General features: G+C 41.0%; 2 protein-coding genes across 4 annotated transcripts in view; both read right to left on the bottom strand.

Moving 5' to 3' along the window:
• Positions 1–8,778, bottom strand: part of lrp5 (low density lipoprotein receptor-related protein 5) — a 51,583-nt gene extending 42,805 nt beyond the window's left edge. The window contains exons 1-3 of one of the 2 annotated variants that reach the window (XM_023985201.2): positions 8,312–8,778; positions 2,526–2,720; positions 2,049–2,265 (exon numbers count right to left, since the gene is read on the bottom strand). In XM_023985201.2, the coding sequence (XP_023840969.1) occupies positions 2,049–2,265; positions 2,526–2,720; positions 8,312–8,396 (497 nt within the window). In that variant the 5' untranslated portion in view covers positions 8,397–8,778. The remainder of the gene's footprint in view (positions 1–2,048; positions 2,266–2,525; positions 2,721–8,311) is intronic. The other variant, XM_023985202.2, reaches the window with a different exon arrangement.
• Positions 8,779–11,274: 2,496 nt separating this feature from the next.
• On the bottom strand, positions 11,275–23,189 carry lg4q.1:29h11orf24 (linkage group 4q.1:29 C11orf24 homolog). Of its 2 annotated transcripts, none has more exons than XM_023985203.2 (4): positions 23,008–23,189; positions 20,127–20,360; positions 13,216–13,341; positions 11,275–13,018 (listed from the first exon to the last, which is right to left on the bottom strand). In XM_023985203.2, the coding sequence occupies exons 2-4, from the start codon at positions 20,263–20,265 to the stop codon at positions 12,108–12,110; spliced, it is 1,176 nt and encodes a 391-aa protein (XP_023840971.1). In that variant the 5' UTR covers positions 20,266–20,360; positions 23,008–23,189; the 3' UTR covers positions 11,275–12,107. The 2 variants fall into 2 exon arrangements, with proteins under 2 accessions (XP_023840971.1, XP_023840972.1); XM_023985204.2 differs by lacking the exon at positions 23,008–23,189 and adding an exon at positions 21,646–21,737.
• Positions 23,190–23,445: the final 256 nt, after the last annotated feature.

The raw sequence follows: 23,445 nt of genomic DNA on the forward strand, positions 1-23,445 counted from the left end.
TTTTTAAGCCTCGAGACATGGATTGTGCATGTGTGCCACTCAGAGGATAAATGGGCAAGACAGAATATTTAGGTGCCTTTGAACTGGGTATGATAGTATGTGTGCCAGGCGCACCGGTTTGTGTCAAACTGCAACACTGCTGGGTTTTTCCACACTCAACAGTTTACCGTGTGTGAATCAAGAATGGTCCACCAAAGGTCCAGGAATGGGAGGGTCATAATGTTTGGTATACTTCTGTAACATTAGGGATAGCTCCATGTTCCCAGAGCCCCCCTGACGCACATTACTCAGGATGATGTGAATTCCTGAACTCTAGGCCCTGAGAGCAGAGCACCTTGTGGGTTTCAGTTGCATTCTAAATACGTCCAAAAATGGATATACTGTACGAGTAGCTAACTCTCAGACATCACGTTCCAACAAGAGCCAATAAAAGCAAAGATCTTTTTTTAAATCCATGTCTTTTGATAGGAAAAGTCTGACATGTAGATTTGTGCCAGAATGGATCGCCTATGTGTCAGGGACCCAGTAGCTGATTAGAATGTAACACTGTGCACCAACTGACACGGTGAACAGCATTCCTGTGTCCAGCCGGGTAGAAAATACAATTATGGTGTCAGGAAACGGGAGTTTGGAGAAGCCCGATTATTCATTCATTTAGCATGTGGTACGACAGCAAGCATGTCACCCACCATCGGAAACTCTTAAACCTAATGCCAGCAGGGAGACCAAGCATGAACACCCCCCCCCCAAAGACCTAACATATTAGTTTGACAATGGTGCCAAACTCAGCTAGCACATTTTTCACAATTAAGAGCTTCCCTGCTCCTATACCCCCATTAGAATTCAGTTATTGGTTGAACAAAGAGCATGAAGAACAACGGCTGTGCTGTCTAGGAATTAAACTCTTAACAGCCTCATGAGGGCAAAGCAAGGACAGAAGGGAAAGGCAACACATGTCAACTCGCATTTGAGACACATTCAGGACAGCCCATTTCGCATATATTGTTATTAGGTATACGCATAATTGATAGTATTTGTGAAATAAAAAAAAGTTGAATCTAGAGTTGCTTCTAAACTAATAATCAACGTAATGAAATGAGTATCAACATTGGACATAATTGGCACCTCTAAATAACGCTCATATTAGGTGATGTGGTTGAGAACAGCCTTCCACCTAGCCACCACCTCAGCAAGTAAACGTTGTGCAAATCAAAATATATGTTAGCTTAAACACACCATCCACCAGCGCTAGCTGAACTAGGCTATAACTGGATCCTGGACTGTGGCCTACCAAGGACTGAACACCTTTCCCTCCACTACTCAACCCCAAAAAAAACACTACTGAAGCTGGCAGGAGCTGTACTCAAAAGGAGAGATCTCAAAACGGAAGACTGCAAGAACCTAAAAATGGCTAATGTATTGTGTTTTTGTGCTTCTTCAAGATGAACAAATGTCTTTCAGAGAAAGAATTCAACAAATGAATAACTCAAATCTTACTTGGTTTATCGGACAGTATTTCAGTGATATATTTATTTGAACTGTATGAACACAACTTTGTACAGAGTTAAACTCTTGACACCATAATCTGTTTTAGTTTTTATATCGCTATGCTAAAGAGTAAAAAAAAAAAAGGTTATTGGGGTTTAAAGTCCAAACGTTAATAAACCATATACATTGAAAAATAGCACTCAATTGCACTAAATCCATCAACTAAAAAGGTATTCCTGCATTAATTTCCACTGACTGAGGTGGAATTTCACTGACTCAACAATGCTAACAAAGGATACACAACCTTAGTCCCTGACGTAGAATTAGAAACAGTGCCCTATGAGAGAAAAGGGGATCCAGAGGATCTACGCAACACAACAACAGGAAACAGACCCAGCTGAAAAGCAGGTTTTCCACCCTCTCTCATCAACCAACGGATGCATGTATGAACCAGAAATACACATGGAGGGAAGGGGAGGCTAGTGCGGATACATGACCTAGGAACCCACCCCAAACCATGTCCAGTCAGGGGAGAGAAAGAGGTCAGGCCAGAGACTCACCGATGGGCTGGGTTCAGGGCGATGGCCCGGGGTTGGTCCAGGTCTAACCAGAAGAGCACTTTCCGAGATGTGCCATCCAGGTTGGCTACTTCAATGCGGTTGGTCTCCGAGTCGGTCCAGTATAGTTTACGGCCCAACCAATCGCAAGCCAGTCCGTCAGGGGAGTCGAGGCCTGACACGACAACAGTCTGCCCTGTCCCCATGGCCTCTTTCAGAGCTAAAAACAAAATGCCAACATTTCAGTGGGAACACTTAGGTCTACACTTAACATCCCTACATTATTAGTGACATTCTTGTGCGATTATCTAGACTTAGCTTAGTTTGCATCTTTTTTCCAGTTTATCTATGCTTTGCAGAATATATTAATGTTTAATTATATTTGCAACCAACTTAAAAACGACACATATTTAACACACTTACAAATGGAAGCCAACACAACATAAGTCCCTAACTGGCATGCGGCGCTGTAACGCTTACAGTGAGTGGACTGATTGTAGTAGGTTTGCTTGATGGCCTCCTCGCTGACGTCAGTCCAGAAGATGAGTGCTTCAGAGTAGAGAAAATCCACGGCAGCAGCATCCTCCAGATCACTGACCACCACCACCGACTCCGGCCTCCCCACCTCCACCAGCCTCACATCCCGCCGGTTGGCAAACAGCAGCAAGGGAGATCCTGAGGAAAAAGAAAAAAAGAAAAAAAGAAGGTACACAGCCATTATACAACCTACTCTCATTTAGGTTGAAATTTGACTAAGAGAAGCCCATGACCTTTCATGTTAATTACATTTAGAATCAAGTTACATATTCCGCAAGGAGAGTGAACGCCAATAGCAAAAGCTGGATTGCATAATGTGCCACCCAGTAAGCAAGTGGTGACTCAGTGACTGCTGATTGGGATGGGGGCATTGGATGCATACACACAGACTGATGTCATCACTGGCAGAAAGCAATGACAATGCTTGCGGAGAGGAGAGAGGTAGCCTAGTGGTTAGAGTGTTGGGCCAGTAACCGAAAGGTTGCTGGATCAAATCCCATCGCTGACAAGGTAAAAATCTGTTGTTCTGCCCCTGAACAAGGCAGGGGGACTGTTCCCCGGTAGGCTGTCACTGTAAATAAGAATTTGTTCTTAACTGAATTGCCTAGTTAAATAAAGGTTAAATAAAAAATGTAATAAAAAGATGCCTCCGTCAGCAATGTTTTACATAAAAAGTTGTCAAAACATGTTCCAACTTTCTCTGGGGTATAATCACTTGTTTAACCTTCAGTACAAACCATGTTGAAGCTGCCATGGACTGCTGCTTGTTGCTGCTAAGGAGAACTTCCTCCCCCTGAACAGGATTAAAACCCAGACTAACCACAATTTACTGCCTGTCTACACATCCTCAGAACACGACTCCTCATTATTGACTACAAAAGGGCTGTGAGGCAAATTAACTGAGATGAGCGACACATTTAAATGTGATGGGAGACCTCATACATAGTTTCTACCCCGTCCTCCCCATATCTAGGCCGATATGTCCAACGTAACCTTTCTTAAACCATGATTTTGTGGAATTAAATCTGGATTCCACAAACACATAACACATGTCTTTGTAGTGTGGTGCACATGTTAGACAGTGAGAAAGACAGAAGATGGCTATCACACAGGTACTAGTGGAGAAAAAGAGGGAGAATAAGCTTTAGATTTAAAGCCACAAGTCACAGCCTAATTCTCCCATAAGGCCACGTGCGTCTCCCTCTTTCTTTTCTTCCCTGAATCACAAGGTTCATAGGTCAATACTGAAAGAAGAGTTGTGACCTGGAGAGGAACATAACACTATCACTGCCTAAAGGTACAGAGAACTCTGCTACAGAAATGCCACAATCAAAGAAAGTCTCTAGAAACTAGGCCTAGTCAACATGTGGCATACAACAAGTACACTACATCCTGATTATGAGATCTCAAGGATTTAGCTTGGAAGTAAGTGGCCGTGTGTATTGGACATTGGAGTGTTGAAAACAAATACGCCCCATTGGTAATCCAAAGGCATTCCTAAAAAGACAGCAGAATGTGGAGGCCCAGAGAGAGAGAGACCACCGAAAGCCATCAGGGAGGATTCTTGACACCTCAGCCCCCAGTGGATACATAACAGTGGGGATTACAAAACTCAACAGCTGCACTTTTTATGAGATCTGAGCAGAGGCCTGTCCACTCCACATGCTGCAAAGCAGTCGCTCTAGGTCTCTGCCCCAAATGCACAATCCCAAGAGGCAGGGCCAGGAGCCAGTCTACCAAACAAACAATGCCAGCGCTTTCCTAAACATCCATGACTGGCTCCCAGACACGATCCTTCACTGACAAGAATGTGGTTCCTTATTTGCCTATCATCATGGTCAAGTGGCTCCAACAGTTGGATTATCAAGCCAGCTAATATAGACATAGAAATGAACAGCCTATAGGCCACATTATCATTTGGGGGTGTAGCTATAAGGATATAGTTTAACAACCCTGCAAACATCTTGCCGGTGAGGCAATCAGCAACTCTATACACTGGAAGGCTAGTTTATATCAAAATGGCTGACCCGAAACAAAAACACTATAGTGCTAGACCCTGTACAGGTCCATCTTCAAAGCCTATGTTTCTGTCCCCTCTCGACAGTATTCCATTTTCTTTCTCAGCAACACTCAATGAAGAACTTTCCATCTGTATAAAACAGCAGGAGGAACCTGGAAACTTCCATGAAAAAGCACAATGAAAGCTCTGGCACTCAGGAGAAATGCACTCTCCGAAGATGGGCCCACCGTGAAGAAAGAAATTAAGACCGGGTATATAAAAATATAGGGTTCAGAACCTTCAGGCATTTCCTTAGTTTTGATATAAATGCACTATGCCTCACATGAATTTTGCACTTGAAGCTTAAAAAAAAAAGATGGCTCAAATAGAGAGGAAAGTACAGCCTATCAGATAGGCTACTTACTACCTGAATAAGAAACTCAATTCTGCTCAAGGGCACACAGCTTGGGATAAGATGCATACCAGAGTCTGCTCTGTTTTACTTTTGCACAGGGTCCCAAAAACCTAAACCTCTTTCTTAGTAAGTCTAATAACTAAGTCAATAGCTGCCCTGACATTTTTCTCTGCCAGTTCAAATAACTTACCAACATTGCATCATACCAGCTTTTCCAGTCAGTCATTTGAAAGGGGGTGAGTTAGGAACACCTGGATCCAGCGGACTTGGCGTTTGTGGAAGAGGGAGCACAAAGGAACAGCTGAGGAGTCTGAGCTTGTCACCAGGATTAACTGGCCCTCCACTGGGAGGAGAGATAGGGGGTGAAGGGAAGGGGGTGACTACTCTACGAGCTTCAGAAGTGTCCTGAAAGGAAGGAAGGCAGAAAGCCTCCATTGCTCTAGCACTGTGCTCAGCTTGAGAAGTGATTCCCTCCCACTTATTTTCTTGTTCTGGTTGGGAGGAAGAACAGCTCCCTGGCTCCAAAGCCTTATCAGAGTGCTGTGCTGTGTGTGGTGTCTGAGGTTGCGAGGAAGAGTAGGTGTTAAGGAAAAGGGAGTGGGGGACCCATGGGGAATCTAGACTGCCTGTTACAGTGTACAGAATTCAGCTAAACGTCCTCTCTACATCCCCAGCAGAAATGAAACAAATAACCTACTCATATTTCAAAAACTGATGTGTGAAAAAGATTAAATCTATAGACTACATTCTTCACCCATGGAATGGAATAACATTCACGCCTCAAGTCGTGCAAATCTTCCCATACACAGCAAGGCTTTATTTTCACAGCAGAACAATTAGCCAAAACTCAGATCTATTGGGAAAATAGATCTGAAGGGATTGATTTATGATATGCAGTCACAAGAAAGCAACAGTTACTGAACATGGTCAAACTTATTTTTTAAATTTTAAACAATGAAGTGACTAAAGGGCTGAATCTTACCTAGGATGTGTAATGTGAGCGTAATTGAAATGAATACAATCATACATAAAATAATGAGTTTATTTTTGATTGATACTAGTCAGAGGGTAATATAGGATTACAGTGCCATCAGAAAGTATTCACACCTCTTAGATTTAATTGTCAAATGGATTTAAATTGTCTTCATCAACACAAAATACTATAATGTCAAAGTAGAAGACTCAGAAACATTCATGTTGGAAAGCAGACAACCAGGTTTCCTCTAGGATTTTGCCTGTGCTTAGCTACATTCAGTCTCTTTTTATACAAATAAAAAACTCCCTAGTCCTTGCCGATGACGAGCATATCCATAACATGATGCAGCCAACCCCATGCTTGAAAATATGAAGAGCTGTGCTCAATGTGTTGGATTTGCACCAAACATAATGCTTTGCATTCAGGACAAAAAGTTAATTTCTTTGACACATTTTTTGCAGTATTACTTCAGTGCCTTATTGCAAAACAGGCTGTATGTTTTGGAATATTTTTTATTCTGTACAGACTTCATTTTCACTCAGTCATTTAGTATAGTGGAGTAACTATAATGTTGATTCCATCGTCAGTTCTATCACAGCCATTAATCTGTTTTAAAGTCACCATTGGCCTCATGGTGAAATCCCTGAGCAGCTTCCTTCCTCTCCGGCAACTGAATCAGGAAGGACGCCTGTATCTTTGTAGTGAATGCATCTATTGATACACCATTCAAAGTGTAATTAATAACTTCACCATGCTCAAAAGGATATTCAGTGTCTGTTTTATAATWAAAAAAAACACGTTACCCAACTACCAATAGGTGCACTTCTTTGCGAGGCATTGGAAAACCACCCTGTTTTTTGTGATTGAATCTGTGTTTGAAATTCACTGCTTGACTGAGGGGCCTTACAGATAATTGTATGTGTGGGGTACAGCGATGAGGTAGTCATTAAAAAATAATGTTAAACACTATTATTGCACAGTGTTAGTCCATGCACCTTATTATGTGACTTGTTAAGCACATTTTTACTCCAGAACGTATTTAGGCTTACCATTAGAAAAGGGGTTGAATACTTTTGACTCAAGACATTAACGCTTTTAATTCTAAATATAAATCTCAAAAGAAAATTCCACTTTGACATTGTGGGTTATTGTATGTAGATAGGTGGCACACAATCTGAATTTAATACATGTTCAATTCAGGCTGTAAAACAACAAATGTGTAAAAAAAATCCAGGGGTGTGAATACATTCTGAAGGACTGTATATGATAATTTGCCAAAATCAATGTTGGGGAAAAGGATAAAAAAATTAAGTGGGCATTAATCTGCCATTTTCTATTTAAAAGAATGGCCATAAAACCCCAAAATATTCACTTTCTACTTCTTTCAAACTCTAATTGTGTACAATCATGCTAAACTGCATACAGAAATCTTGTATTGATTTATTTCTAGGCATAGCCAGCCTATATTCGATAAAAAGTGAACTAATAATTTAATCTATATATAGTGCATTCAGCCCTAGTCAACCTAGTGGAAACAGCTGGCTAATAACGTACACACAAAACAAGAATCTATAGACCTAAACCCACTTGTAGACTTTGAGAGATGTTTTTTTGTGATTCCTAGTATTTACAAAAATATTTATGTAAAATGGTCAAATGCATTTTGTTAGTGGTTTGATGATCCATCTTACAAAATATGTGTTTGCCTATTCATTGTTTAAGGATTTTTTGGGCACCTTCAGAAAAACTCACCCATCTCATTGGGTATTTGTGGTTTGCTACTTCAAAAAGTTTTGGGGAAAAAAAGAGAAACAACTTGTCCTTCACTTTCACACAAACTTTCTCGCACTTACAAACAGAAAATCAAGGACTCCCAAATGACACCCGACACCGGCGATCAATCGCAGTACATTGAGGCCTCGGAGTATAGGCTCTAAAATGAACTTTTGCGGTTCCCCTCAATAATTAAGTAAAGTTGCGCAAAATAATGTGTCTCATTTCATATTTTGGGTTTTGAACATTTCACTATTACTGATACAGTGTGAAAGCATCACAAATGCGCGAGACAGTTTCGGCTTGAGTGAACTCCTGCGATTTTCTTGCCACACAGTCAGTATCCAACTTGGAAAGAAAAGACTCAAACGTATAATATTTAAAAGAAAATACACGCCAAGACATGCTAGACTCTATTCAACTCTAAAATATTAAAATATAACTTATGGCTACTATAACTACCGACCTCTAGCGAGATACATTCACATATCACGTAGATATAGCCACATTGCTTCCAAGAACTTTGCCACCTCCGAGCAGGGTCCGAACAAAAAAATGCTACTTACCATGAACCAGAGAGAGCAAGCTGCTATAAAACAGTAATTCCACAAGAAGAACGTCCATTGCTAGTGCTCGTGGCTTTAATTCCATAACTCCGACTCCATTATTCGGGTTATTTGTGCAAAAGAAAGTTAAAAATCCGAACGGGAGTCTTAGTCGATACTTTTTATACTTTTGTTGGAAAGCTACTCCAGCCTGCCTTGATTGTAGAGGCACTGACGAGAATGGCAACGGAAATTAGATGACGTCACTAGACATACAGTTACTTTATGCAGAGAGGAAGAGGCAAAGCGAGAGGGATAACTGGGCCCAAAATCTATCTTCTCTAGCAGGTGGCGTTTTTTCCGCTCACCAAGCGAGGAGTTTTAGTATGGAGGACAATGAATGTCGAATTTGGTTGACAAAAAATGTAACGGCATATTTGCAACGTGTGGCTTATTTGATCGAACATAAGTTTCGTAATGCGTAGTTTCTTACGAGTGTACTGACATAAGAAGGACTCTTCAAATCCCGGCAACTTTGAGAAAATGTACTTTATATCGGACTTGTGCCTGTTGTTCACAAGCGTATCTGCCCTCTCATTGGCTAGAATGGTCCCACCTGATCTTGCCTCCCGACTGCCTTCCATTTTTGAAGACGTTTATTTTCATTGTTACAGTGTACACTGGAATATCTGCGCCATGTAATGGATAATCTGTGCTTTGTGCCAGGGGTGCCCAATTACGTTCAGTTTTCTTGATCGGCAGGTCGGGAGCCGACCAGGAACATAATTATAAATAATGTGTACTGCACAATGACCGCAAGAAGCGCAAACAGACATAGTAAAAAAACATAATAATTTCAATTCTTGATTACATTTGGATGTGATCACATAATGCTTCTCTATATATGCATGGGAATAATTGGGTACACATTTCCTACATTAAAACCACTTTGAGCTGATTTCCTGGTGATTTAACAGTCTTTGTAATGTAAAACTTGATTTTTAAAAATCACCTGACAGCTCCAATAAATATACTTCCGTAACAAGCTACGTTTCTATAAAGTGTCCGTCAAATATTGACTTCATATAAAGTAGTCAATATTGAAATGATTGGTGTTTTTAGGCTTAGAATCAAAGATAATGTAGTACATTTTTATGTGACAGTGAGAATAATTTTGACCTGTAAAATATATTGTGTAGGCTACAGTGGATGTCAAAACATCAGTGACAAAGTGAGTCCATCTTGGTCCAGTGCAGGATGATTTATCTACAACATCTGCAGGCTATAGAAGGGTATACACTTCCTTACAGCAAATGGCCAGTAGGCTATACTGCATCAGCACAGAGGATATTTGGCATGAATAACTCTTTACTATTAGATAAACCTATATTATCTATATCAGTCTCCAAATGCGCGTTGCACTTTGATTTGCTTAGCTGACATTGCACTTAGCCCATAATGTGTCTGAGGCCACAGAATGTAAACAAGTCATTTTAAACAAGGCACACGGACTTGGTCACTACTAGGTTACTTCTACCCATGTTCTCCATATTATATATAATGCAATAACAGAAAAGTCCTTTTATGAGAAACCATTTGCTCTTTCACAAGACTCCAGGCACTGCAAACAGGATTAGGCCATAGACCTGGCAGAAAAAGCACTCGTCGGGTTGAATGCTAAGGTTCTCCAACTGGCCTGAACTCGAAAGAGGAAAAGTAGAAGCATATGTCCCTCTCAGTGCGTGTGAGTGAGGCAGGAAACCATTCCCAGCCCAGAGAAATATGCTGTAATGAAGCCTGCCTTTACAGTCACCTGCACCATATAGCCTGTGGCATTCCCTTTGATCCACTGGGCCCTATCCACAAATAAAAAAAATCTGCCTTTCCATTGGTCTTTGTTGCTTATAAATATTGGGTTTGCAGTAATATACCCACGCCTCAGTGTAACAAATACCCCTCACAGAGTAATGCAGTCCATGAGGGACAAGCCCTCTCAAAACAAAAGGCTTATACAGGTATCATGTCAGCGAGCTTATCACTAAACCCCTGGCTACCAGCTTCTTACCAGGGATTCATATTGCAGACGCATGTACTGGAGACACTGATTTCCTGCTCTCTCTGATTTGACAGTTACAGCTCAATACTGAGAACAAAACACCCATAACTAGAGCAAATAGAACATTCCCAAACACTGAAGTACACCAAATATATTCATATTGGCAGCAATATATATTGGGGTATGGCAGATACTGTAGTAACCAATTGTTAGTTATTTTTCTACTAAATGCAGAAAACTGTTCTTTGGCAGTGATGTTGCATGAGGCAAAAATGCTATTTTATTGCCAAATATTCTCAGAAATTGAGAAACTAGACCCTGTGTGGACCGGGACTATCACTGGAAAACTGTGTGGAACAGGGATAAGTCCACAGTAATGGTTGTTTGAACAAGAACTTTTAGAAAGCATTGGCATGAAGAGAGAAGTAAGCAGAGAAGCAAACGAGAAACATAACAACCTTTGGCATCTCAAGGCAGTTCTCTCCTAAATGTTACTCTAATGGAATCCATGTTTTCCCTTTTCAGCTTTTGTTTTCCCTCAAAATAAATGCTGCCCTGGCGTGTGCATTGTAAAGGTGTCGGACCACCTCCACGCTCTCATTTTCTTCTCTGCCAATTAATTCGTAGTCCAGACCTTCAAACTTTCGCTACAAAAACAGACACATTACATGTGCATCATATTACCAGGAAGCTATTACTGGGCTAGAGCTGTGGGATGTTACAGCCCCAACTGATTGATATGCCCTTCTAAAAAACAACATTGAATCTCTCCCTGAAACACAGCATATACACAGTGGTGCAGCCATCTTAAAAGTCTTACAGGAGTTGAGAGAATCGAAGACTACTAATGCATCTCACTGAAGCGCTGATTAATCCTTACTGACATTACAGATTTTTTTGTGGGGGGGGGGAATGAAAGAAAAATCCATTTCATTCTTAATTGTTTTCTTTACTGGAAATAACATATCTAATAGCACATTAGTAAGATTTAAATTGGCACATAACAGGCCTTCCGACCCATTTCCAACCTTGACAGAAGTTCCTCCGCATTGGAAAGTCTCTCTTGGTTATCATATAACCGTTCCTTCTTCTTCGTCATGGAATGGAGTTCATAATGGCTAGACAATTCCCTTGGCTTTAACGTAAATGTGCTTCAGTGATCATTTTGGCCTTCAATCTTAATCCAAGGACAGGAATGGTAAACAAAGGAAACATGCAAGTCATGAACAAAGGAAAATTGCACGAAAAATTACCAACAAAACGTACACAAAGCAATGGATACATACAAGTGAAAAATTTACAATAAATGAAATACCAGAGATGAAAACAAAGCTACATCAATAAACCTTTTCAGACCCTTTTCCACAGAACGATATTCACCATTTTAAAAAAGTGAATACTTAAGTCTATGGCCATAATCCTATTGGTTGGAGGTGGAATATTAATCTGCATAGAAATGTAAGACATAGAAATATAGGACTAACAAACCACTGTGGTGATACTTTGGCCCATGGCCTGAATTGGCCCATCATAAGACCTTAAGGCCTGAATAAAAACAAGAGCAGGGGTAACTTATATTTGAATAATCTCTGTATGCTGGAGTACCTTTAAGACAGAAATGTTATACAATACTAGGGCAAAGGCTGCTGCAACATTGACAATCTCTTAACTCATGTATGTTATTAACCCTTTTCCAATAAAGAAAATATAAAAATAGAAATAACTGAACCATGTTGAAATGTAAACACTCAACTATCACTTTTAAACACCTGAATCAGAATACATTCCATTGATGAGATAGTCCACCTGGGTGTAGTCTTTCCTCCTGTAACTCTTATAGGCCTGTGTTAGGAAGAGAACAACTGTAACTAGGAAGAAGAGGAGGCCAAACAACAGAACAGCCAATAGAGCGCTTGTGTCCACCAACTGGCGAGTCAGAATCTCGCCGGCAACAACATCTATAATGGCTCTGTTGGTGTCTTCGTCCAGCCTTTTTGTGCTGACCTCAGCAGTGGAGGTTGAAGGAACCATGGTGTTTCTGGAGGTAGCTTGAGAGCTGGGGGCCTCCGGAACGGTTGGTGACGGCTTCTTCTCCTCATCTGTAGGCGTGTCTGCGGTGGTGGTTGTTTTTGGAGTGGTAGTTGACGGTAATGCTGTTGTTTTTATTGTGGTGGCAGTTGTTGGTATTGTTGTTTTGGTGGTAGTTGGTTGTGTTGTGGTGGTATTGGTAGTAGATGGCATTGCTGTTGTGGTGGTAGTAGTAGTCATAGTGGTGATTGTTGTTATTATCTGTGGGATGGCTGGTGGAGTCATAACAGTAATAGATTCCAGCTTTACTGAAGTGGCTGTGGTTGTTACAGGGCTTTGGACCTTTGACTTGTGGGTTGTCTCAGATACTGTAGTTGCTGTGTCATTCTTGAGAGCTGGCAAAAGTGCTGCAGTCATGTTAGATGCAGTTAAGACAGGAGAGTCTCCAGCAGTTGGAGCCTGACCAGCATCGCTGTGCTGTGAGGTAGAGTGGGTCTCATTGAGGGCAGAGGTTTGATTGGCATTATTGTTGACTGTCAATTTATGCACAGTAGGGTTCTTATGTTGGCTTTCTGATGGAGTTACGGAACTTGAAGACTGAATGACATGTTTAGCTTCTCTCTTAAAAACACTGATGTCTGTTTCTGGGGGAAAAAACAGATTTAAAATACTGTGACAAATGTAAAGGCATTACACGACATGCATTTCAATCACAAAATAGATGGTTCATTTACAACCCCTGGAAACCAAAAGATTCAGTAACTAGATATATCAACAAAAAATATTCATATTGATAATAAGAAGCTAATAAACATTCTCCACCCAAGCATTGTGTACACACCTTGTTCCCTTATCAGGTCAGCGACGGAGATACTGCTGCATTTGGTGCAATTTGGACATGTCAAGAAAAAGCAGGTGGACTTCTCTTTCCAAAAGACAGCATGATCACATGTCGTATTGAGTGAGCCTGTGGAATAAACACACACACAAAAAATGTAATAAGGAAATCTTGCATGCAGTCAAAATCATATCCAATATTAAGCAAGAAATTGTTGACACACCTATTCATGAGCTTGACTATTTTCTACATTGTAGAATAATAGTGAAGACATCAAAACTATGAAATAACATATGGAATCATGTAGTAACCAACAACAACAAAAAAAAAAAGTGTTAAACAAATCAAAAATATATTTTTTTATATTTGAGATTCTTCAAAGTAGCTACCCTTCGCCTTGACAGCTTTGCACACTCTTGGCATTCTCTCAACCAGCTTCATGAGGAATGCTTTTCCAACAGTCTTGAAGGAGTTTCCACATATGCTGAGCACTTGTTGGCTGCTTTTCCTTCACTCTACAGTCCAACTCATCCCAAACCATCTCAATTGGGTTGAGGTTGGGTGATTGTGGAAGCCAGGTCATCTGATGCAGCACTCCATCACGCTCCTTCTTGGTCAAATAGCCCTTACACACCCTGGAGGTGTGTTTTAGGTCATTGTCCTGTTTAAAAAGAAATAATAGCGCAAACCAGATGGGATGGCATATCACTGCAGAACGCTGTGGTAGCCATGCTGGTTAAGTGTGCCTTGAATTCTAAATAAATCACTGACAGTGTCACCAGCAAAGCACCCCCACACCTCCTCCATGCTTCACGGTGGGAACCACACATGTGGAGATCATCCGTTCACCTACTCTGCGTCTCACAAAGACACGGCGGTTAGAACCAAAATTCTCAAATTTGGACTCAGACGAAAGGACCGAATTCCACCGGTCTGAGGTCCATTGCTCGTGTTTCTTGGCCGAAACAAGTCTCTTCTTATTATTGGTGTCCTTTAGTAGTGGTTTCTGTGCAGCAATTCTACCACGAAGGCCTGATTCCCGCAGTCTCCTCTGAACAGTTGATGTTGATATGCGTCTGTTACTTGAACTCTGTGACGCATTTATTTGGGCTGCAATTTCTGAGACTGGTATTTTAATTTATTATGGATCACCATTAGTTCCTGCCAAAGCAGCAGCTACTCTTCCTGGGGTCCAGCAAAATTAAGGCAGTTTATACAATTTTAAAAACATTACATTCACAGATTTCACAACACACTGTGCGCACTCAGGCCCCTACTCCACCACATACAGTTGAAGTCGGAAGTTTACATACACCTTAGCAAAATACATTTAAACTCAGTTGAACAATTCCTGACACTTAATCCGAGTAAAAATTCCCTGTCTTAAGTTAGAATCACCACTTTATTTTAAGAATGTGAAATGTCAGAAAAATAGTAGAGAATTATTTATTTCAGCTTTTACTTCCATCATCACATTCCCAGTGGGTCAGAAGTTTGCATACACTCAGTTAGTATTTGGTAGCATTGCCTTTAAATTGTTTAACTTGGGTCAAATGTTTTGGGTAGCCTTCCACAAGCTTCCCAATATAAGTTGGGTGAATTTTGGAACATTCCTCCTGACAGACCTGGTGTAACTGAGTCAGGCTTGTAGGCCTCCTTGCTCACACAAACTTTTTCAGTTCTACCCACACATTTTCTATGGGATTGAGGTCAGGGCTTTGTTATGGCCACCCCAATACCTTGACTTTGTTGTCCTTAAGCCATTTTTCCACAACTTTGGAAGTATGTTTGCGGTCATTGTCCATTTGGAAGACCCATTTACGACCAAGCTTTAACTTCCTGACTGATGTCTTGAGATTGCTTCAATATATCGACATCATTGTCCTTCCTCATGATGCCATCTATTTTGTCAAGTGCACAAGTCCCTCCTGCAGCAAAGCACCCCCACAACATGATGCTGCCATCCCCGTGCTTCACAGCCTCACCCTTTTTCCTCCAAACATAACAATGGTCATTATGGCCAAACATTTCAATTGTTGTTCCATCAGACCAGAGGCCATTTCTCCAATAAGTATGATCTTTGTCCCCATGTGCAGTTGCAAACCGTGGTCTGGCTTTTTTATGGCGGTTTTGGAGCCGTGGCTTCTTCCTTGCTGAGCAGCCTTTGAGGTTATGTCGATATAGGATTAGTTTTACTGTGGATATAGATACTTTTGTACCCGTTTCCTCCAGCATCTTCACAAGGTCCTTTGCTGTTGTTCTGGGATTGATTTGCACTTTTCTCACCAAAGTACGTTCATCTCTAGGAGACAGAATGCGTCTCCTTCCTGAGCGGTATGACGGCTGCGTGGTCCCATGGTGTTTATACTTGTGTACTATTGTTTGTACAGATGAACGTGGTACCTTCAGGCGTTTGGAAATTGCTCCCGAGGATGAACCAGACTAGTGAAGGTCAACAATTTTTTTTCTGACGTCTTGGCTGATTTCTTTTGTGCCTCCCATAGTCTGTTCTGGACTTGGGGACTGTGAAGAGACCTCTTGTGACATGTCTTGTGGGGTATGCATGGGTGTCCGAGCTGTGAGCCAGTAGTTTAGACAGACAGCTCGGTGCATTCAACATGTCAATACGTCTCATAAATAAAAGTAGTGATGAAGTCAATCTCTCCTCGACTTTCAGCCAGGAGACATTGACATGCATATTATTAATATTAGCTCTCTGTGTACATCCAAGGGCAGGCCGTGCTGCCCTATTCTGAGCCAATTGCAGTTGCCTTAGGTCCTTTTTTTGTGGCACCTGACCACACGACTGAACAGTAGTCAAGGTGTGACAAACCTAGGAACTGCCTTGTTGATGTTGTTAAGAATGCAGAGCATTGCATTATTATAGACAGACTTGTCCCCATCTTAGCTACTACTGAATCAATATGCTTTGACCATGACAGTTTACAATCTAGGGTTACTCCAAGCAGTTCAGTCATCTCAACTTGCTCAATTTCCACATTATTTATTAAAATATTTAGTGGGTGTTTTGTTCCAAATACAATGCTTTTAGTTTTAGAAATATTTAGGGCCAACTTATTCCTTGCTACCCACTCAAACTAACTGCAGCTCTTTGAGTGTTGCAGTCATTTCAGTCGCTGATGTGTATAGTGTTAAGTCATCCGCATACATAGACACTCTGGCTTTACTCAAAGTCAGTGGCATGTCATGAGTAAAAAAAAATAAGCAAGGGGCCTACATAGAATCAGGAATTCCCCAGGGTAGCTAACTGGATTATATTTTAGAGGCTTCCATTAAAGAACACCCTCTGTGTTCTGTTAGACAAGTAACTATTTATCAACATTATAGCAGGGGGTGTAAAGCCATAACACATACATCTTTCCAGCAGCAGACTATGATCGATAATGTCAAAAGCTGCACTGAAGTCTAAGACAGCCCCCCCAATCATTTTATCATCAATTTCTCTCCTTCAAATCAGTCATTTGTGTAAGTGCTGTGCTTGTTGAGTGTCCTTCCCTATTAGCATGCTGAAATTCTGTTGTCAATTTGTTTACTGTGAAATAGCATTGTATCTGGTCAAACACATTTTTTCCCAGAAGATAGTAAGGGTTGGTAATAGGCTGATTGGTCAGCTATTTGAGCCAGTAAAGGGGGCTTTACTATTCTTGGGTAGCGGAATTACTTTTGCTTCCCTCCAGGCCTGAGGGCACACGCTCTCTAGTACGCTTAAAATGAAGATGTGGCAAATAGGAGTGGCAATATCGTCTGCTATCATCCTCAGTAATTTTCCATCCAGATTGTCAGTCCTCGGTGGCTTGTCATTGTTGATAGACAAAAAAAAATATTCACCTCTTCCACACTGACTTTACAGAATGCAAAAGTACAATTCTTGTCTTTCATAATTTGGTCCGATATACTTGGATGTGTAGTGTCAGCGTTTGTTGCTGCCATGTCAACCCTACGTTTGCTTACCTTGCCAATGAAAAAATCATAAAAGTAGTTTGCAATATCAGTGGGCTTTGTGATGAATGAGCCATCTGATTCAATGAATGAAGGAGCCAAGTTAGCTTTTTTCCCCCTAAATTTAATTGAAGGTGCCCCCAGATTTTTACTATCATTCATTCTTTGTTACATAGTGTAGTTTCTTTATAAATTTAGTTTCGTCACATGGTTTCTTAATTTGCAGTACGTTTGCCAATCAGTTGGGCTGCCAGACTTAATTGCCATACCTTTTGCCTCATCCCTCACAACCATACAATTTTTCAATTCCTCATCAATCCAAGGGGATTTAACAGTTTTTACAGTAATTTTCTTAAATGGGTGCGTGCTTATTAGTAACTGGAATAAGTAGTTTCATAAATGCGTTGCAGTCTCATCGCGTTGCTCCTCATCGCACACCACAGACCAGCAAATATTCTTTACATCATCAACATATGAATCACTACAAAACTGGTAACTAACAAACTTATCCTCTGCAGCAGAGGTAACTCCGGGTTTTCCTTTCATGTGGCGGTTCTCATGAGAGCCAGTTTCATCATAGCGCTTGATGGTTTTTGCGACTGCACTTGAAGAAACTTTCAAAGTTCTTGAAATGTTCCGTATTGACTGACCATGTCTTAAAGTAATGATGGACTTGTCGTTCCTCTTTGCTTATTTAAGTTGTTCTTGCCATAATATGGACATGGTCTTTTACCAAATATGGCTATCTTCTGTATACCAACCCAACCCTACCTTGACACAACACAACTGATTGGCTCAAACGCATTAAGGAAAGAAATTCCAAATGCATTCCAGGTGACTACCTCATGAAGCTGGTTGAGAGAATGCCAAGTGTGCAAAGCTGTCATCAAGGCAGACTGGCTACTTTGAAGAATCTCAAATATACTTTTTTGGTTACTACATGACTCCATATGTATTATTTAATAGTTTTGATATCTTCAATATTATTCTACAATGTTGAAATTAGTCAATAAAGAAAAGCCCTGGAATGAGTAAGCGTGTCCAAACTTTAGACTGGTACTGTATATTAATTCAAGACTGAAGAATGGAACATACCAAGAGCATTGTTATGTAGGCAACTAAAATATAGCTTGCCAACAAATAACACTTCTCAGGAGTTATCCAAACATGCCTCCCAAAAAGTTGCCGCAAAAAAACCTGGGAATTCCTTTAAAAATGTTCACCACAGGGACTAAGGTTGTCAGCGTGAAATGAAATAAGAGTAGTACTGAAAAATAGAGTAAAAACAGTCTCAGCAACCACTGTCCGTGTTTATCAGGAGATCTGGGATCCATTACAGAAACAGATGGGAGAAAAACAGGCCTGTTTACGCCTCCTTTGATCCCTTCCAAACTCGTGTGCTGGAGCTATCCTCTCAGTTACACACCTCTGCCTCAACATCCAGCCGTGCACGCCTGTTGGCTCTCTTCCCACTGCAGAGCAGACCTACTGATGAGGGTAACAGGTGGGGAAAAGCAAAAGAGCGGAGGCAGCCCTGGGCCTGCACCGAGGAGAGGAGTCGGCCCCACCGGGGAGTCAATGTGAGAGGAGGCAGAGCGAGTTGTGCGACCTCAAGTCTGTCTCCTCTCCTGCTTTATTTTAAAGCTGCTGCTAGGCGCCGAGGAATCAAAACTCCTTTGCGGTTAAAAACTTCAGGTGAAATGATGATCGCGCAAGAAGAGAGAAAAAAAGTTTGGCCTAGAGAGCCATTCCTGGTCAGTGATGGCAAACTAACTGGAAGGCCAGATGCTTTGTGTTTTTAATGATTCCCCAGCTGTTCCACATGGGACAGGAAAAGAGTGTGGAGTTGGGAGTTGAGGAAAGCAGGGAGAGGGGGTAAGAATATCAATGTTGCAGACGGCCCCTCACCCCCCTTCCTCTTAAGTTACTAGGGGGTCACCCTATGCTAGGGGCATGACGTGTCCCAAACATACAGGTCTCTAAGCTGGAATGCGAAATGATTATGTATTTATAGCTCTCTGTCATACCACACATTACATGCTTCCAGATGGTAATAGCGACCTTGTTTTCATGCCCTACTACTTTCAAACCCACATTGCCTCTCGGAAACCCTGTCGCGTGTTTAGGGTGGATCATGTGGTGGAACTGGAAGAAGGCTGGGCCAGTTACAACTAACTCCTCCCATGGAGATAACTGCCTTTGGGTTATATGTAGCTATGCATTTGCTGCATAAATCTGACCAGACTCAGGTGGTGCAGCAAGAAGTATTGTAAGATCTAATTTAAAGAAGAACCTGTCATGACAAAGGCTGCGTTTACACAGGCAGCTCAATTTTGATCTTTTATTCCCCATTAATGGTCTTTTGGTCTTTTGAACAATAAGATCCAAAAAATATTTGATTTAAATAGATGTGATTGGGCAAAAGACAAATTAGTGGGAAAAAATATATTGAATTTGGATGCCTGTGTAAATGCAGCCTTTAGACTCATGGGGTAACGCTCTCCAAAGCAGCGCCAGGCTCATACACAACACAGCAAGGCCTAAGAATCCCTTTCATCTTAAATCTGAAACACATGGTTGCTTTGAAATTATATGTCCTTCAGTAGAAAGATGTGATTTGGGGGGAAAAAAGAACATTATGGCTACTCCCATATCGGCAGTGGTCCCACTTTATCCAAGAGTTAGCTTTGAGATGTAGGTAGGTAGCATGCATGCAGCTTATCTTTTTCTATAAGAGCTTCCTTCAGGTTATGAGTGACTAACGTTTATATGAGAAGTAGTTAGACAATGTATCAAACATTGGTGAGCTTTAGTGAACTGGTGTACATTCCACAACATATTTGATGTTTTCAGTCAAATAATAGAGTCGGAGCAAAGATATAGTATTTATGTGTGTTTTCACTTTTCACCTGTGGCAACACACCTGATTTGTTGATTTTCTGATTCAAACTTACATGCTTCAGAGCAATGGGTTTGCTCGGTCATTGTCTGGCTGGCCACAATGCTGAACTGGCTGGCCACATGGGATGACAGACAAGGTAGCACCAGAAGCCCAAGGACAGGGGACAGGACGAGGAGAAGATGCAGGGTCATGGTGAAATGGTGGCACACACTGGGCAGGGAGAGGAAGGTTGTGGACACGAGTCACAATGAAGGCAGGGGACACACCACCATCACAGCTCTAACATCTACAGGAGGGCACAGAAATGGAAAAAGGTCCTATTAAAGATATTTGCAGCCGTCATCATCCCATAGAATTGCATATCATTTACAGACATGTGTTTGCATTTTAATGTTGTACGTTCATCTTCCATAAAGCCATGGTTGATGGATCACTTCCATCTCAATTTTATTCAAGACACGCATTACCATTAAAATATTGAATTGTGAAGATTCACGTCTGCAGAGAAAAAGACAAAAACATGTTCGATTCTGGCTCCAGGTAGCCAATGTCTGTGCCATGAGCTGTTTAGAGACCAATTGCAAGTTTGACTCATGAGCAGCATCTAGCGGGATTACTACAAAACATACAACCGTTTTAAAATTCTATCGCCTGTTACAAATTGATGATATAGTTCAAGTTTCATGTAACATCTGAGGATATGTGTAATGATTTTTCGATCTAGCCTAGTTAACGAAGAATAGACAGAGGGAGAGATGCTTGTAGCAGAACACATATTTCACCATTGTACTGGGCAGCTTAGTTATTCCTGATACCATCACAATTCTGATACCATAAATAGGCTATCATACACGTATATTTGGATACATCCATAACAATGAGCTAATGGAGGCGCGATTTCACCTGGCATAGAAAATGTGCTGACTCGTCAAGACACTGTTGTTCAGAGGAGTTAGCTAACACAATCACTTCAAACTGAAGCTGGAAAGACTGCAAACTACCTGCACTTCGTTTGACTTATTTTCATTTCTTTGTATATATCCATAAAAATTATGCCAGCCAATTCATGATTTCGACTGCCTGAGAAACACTGTCTGCTTGTCTGTCTCGATCATTACAGCAATACAAGGTTTATACAAATCTCCGCTGTTGAAAACTAAATGTTAGTCTAAAATAAAATGTGATAATGTCTAGATGCTTTTTATAGTGGAGATCAAGTTTATAAATTGCCTGGCTGGGTTGATGAGACAGTGGATTGCGCAGTCAGATGGAACAGTAAAAAGGCACTTTAACGCACAGATTTAGCCGGAGGTAATTTGTGGAATAGACACCGGCTGGAATGCGGTTTAAGCAAATCAGCATTCAAGATTAAACCCACCCATTGTGGGTAGTTTTAGCATTCCAGAATATTGTTCAATCTTCGAGGACACTCACTGTTTATAGAGTAAGATGACAGTTGACTATTCTGTATCATGTTATACAGTAGTAAGAAGCCAACCCAAATATCATACCATTGTCAAACATCCAGAAAAGGAACATGCATACATTCTACAAGAAACAAAATCTCTCACCATTGCTGTCCTCAAGATATAATGGTTACACCTTTTCATACCTCTTGTTGGCTATGCCCTAAATGTAAACACCACTTAGCTAACAAATTGCCATAGTCCACTGCATGCGTGCCAACGTGGTGATCATGTGATGAACAATGGATTTCACTCCACTCTACTCTCCACCCAACTTTCATTGCACAAATGGACAGTTCACAGAGTAGTTAACTAGTTACATGTGTATGGAAAACACCAGGGACGTCTGGCTTTGTGTATTTATTACCAATGAGCATTGGCAATATGGTTTAACCTTATCGTCCCATCAACAAACCACGCTAGCTGGCTATATTTGTTTTGTAGGAGATTTTCCAGTCATCTGATGATTCTCAGTACCTATACTGTTCTCTTTGAAGTAGAAAGAATAATCGATATAAGTTTAAATATTAGACATGTGTAAGCAGAATGAAGGCTGAAGCCCATGTGAGTGTACAATGCTGGATCAACATTGAATTCTCCATTGGACATGTAAAAACAGAACGTATGCAGAATCTGTGTAGATGAGGCAAGGTAAACTAACAAGACGTGACTGGTCTGGCCTATATCTGATCTTGTGAAGGCTACTGGACATGCACATGAGTTAATCACAGACAACATCAGCCTGAACTTGTCAAGACCTTTGGACAGGAACATTAGCTAAGGGGTATGCATGTCACACCACCAATATAATCTATGCCCTAATATCTGAACCAATAAGAGAATGGAAACTAAGTAAGACAACATGATTCGTAAAGTGGAGTGAGGATGTTATGTAAGGGTAAAACTGTATAAAAGCCAAGCACTAAGAATGAGGAGGCAGTTTTTCCATGGAATTGCTCAGCTTCTGTTACTTTTGCAATAAAGTCTAATTGAATTTACAAGCTCCTGTATCTGAGAAGTATTTGATCTAATATTTTCTACAACAGTTTCCTGAACACTCAACAAACATCTGTCTTCAGACCTCTTCCCCCAGTCATTTTGATAACTACTAACTTAGCTAGAAGCCAACAGTTATGGAGTTAGTTATTAGCTAGCTAACAACATTGTGCTTCCTACAATTAACTTCACCCTTTGGCTGTAGCTACGTTACTGAAATTAAGAGACAGGTCCACTGTGTTCATTTCTGGTTCATCACACTATCTTGCTTGCTAAATCGACAGCTAGCTGTCCATGTGGCTGATTGTGTAGATAACAGGCCAGCGTTTCTAGACCGGCAACAGTTTGCAAATCAGGCTACCATCAAATCCACCGCAGGTAGTTTAGCCACTACCCCCACTATTTGCTACCTAGTTAACGTAGTAGCTAGCGGCAATTTAGCTAACGTTAGCCAAAGACCAACTCACTCACCCAGGATGGAGGAGGCTAAATGCACAACTTTTAGCCAACTTCTGTTCTTGTAGCTAGCTAGCTAATACCGTAGTAGTTAACAATCTATGTATGGGCTAAAACGCTATGTCATGACACGCAGTCAAACACATCCTCCTTCCCAACACATACTATTTAGCTAGCCAATAACCTCATAGATGAGAACAATGATAAAGACATTTCACCGGATGTATTACAGTGAAGCATCCGCGTGGCGTCCGCTCACTACCAAATATGGTGGTGAGAGGAAGCCAAGTGGCCGGCAGTGGGAGAAGATGGAACGAGATGGATTTTGGGAAACATTCTGCAAATGCTCTCATCGATGAAATATTTGATCACAATACAGTTTTCTGTTCCCAAAACTAAAATCTATTGCGAACAGAGTGGACTAAGTTTGGTAGACTATACCCTTTGCCAAAG

Source organism: Salvelinus sp. IW2-2015, linkage group LG4q.1:29 (assembly GCF_002910315.2).
Source record: "Salvelinus sp. IW2-2015 linkage group LG4q.1:29, ASM291031v2, whole genome shotgun sequence".
Classification (NCBI taxonomy): domain Eukaryota; kingdom Metazoa; phylum Chordata; class Actinopteri; order Salmoniformes; family Salmonidae; genus Salvelinus; species Salvelinus sp. IW2-2015.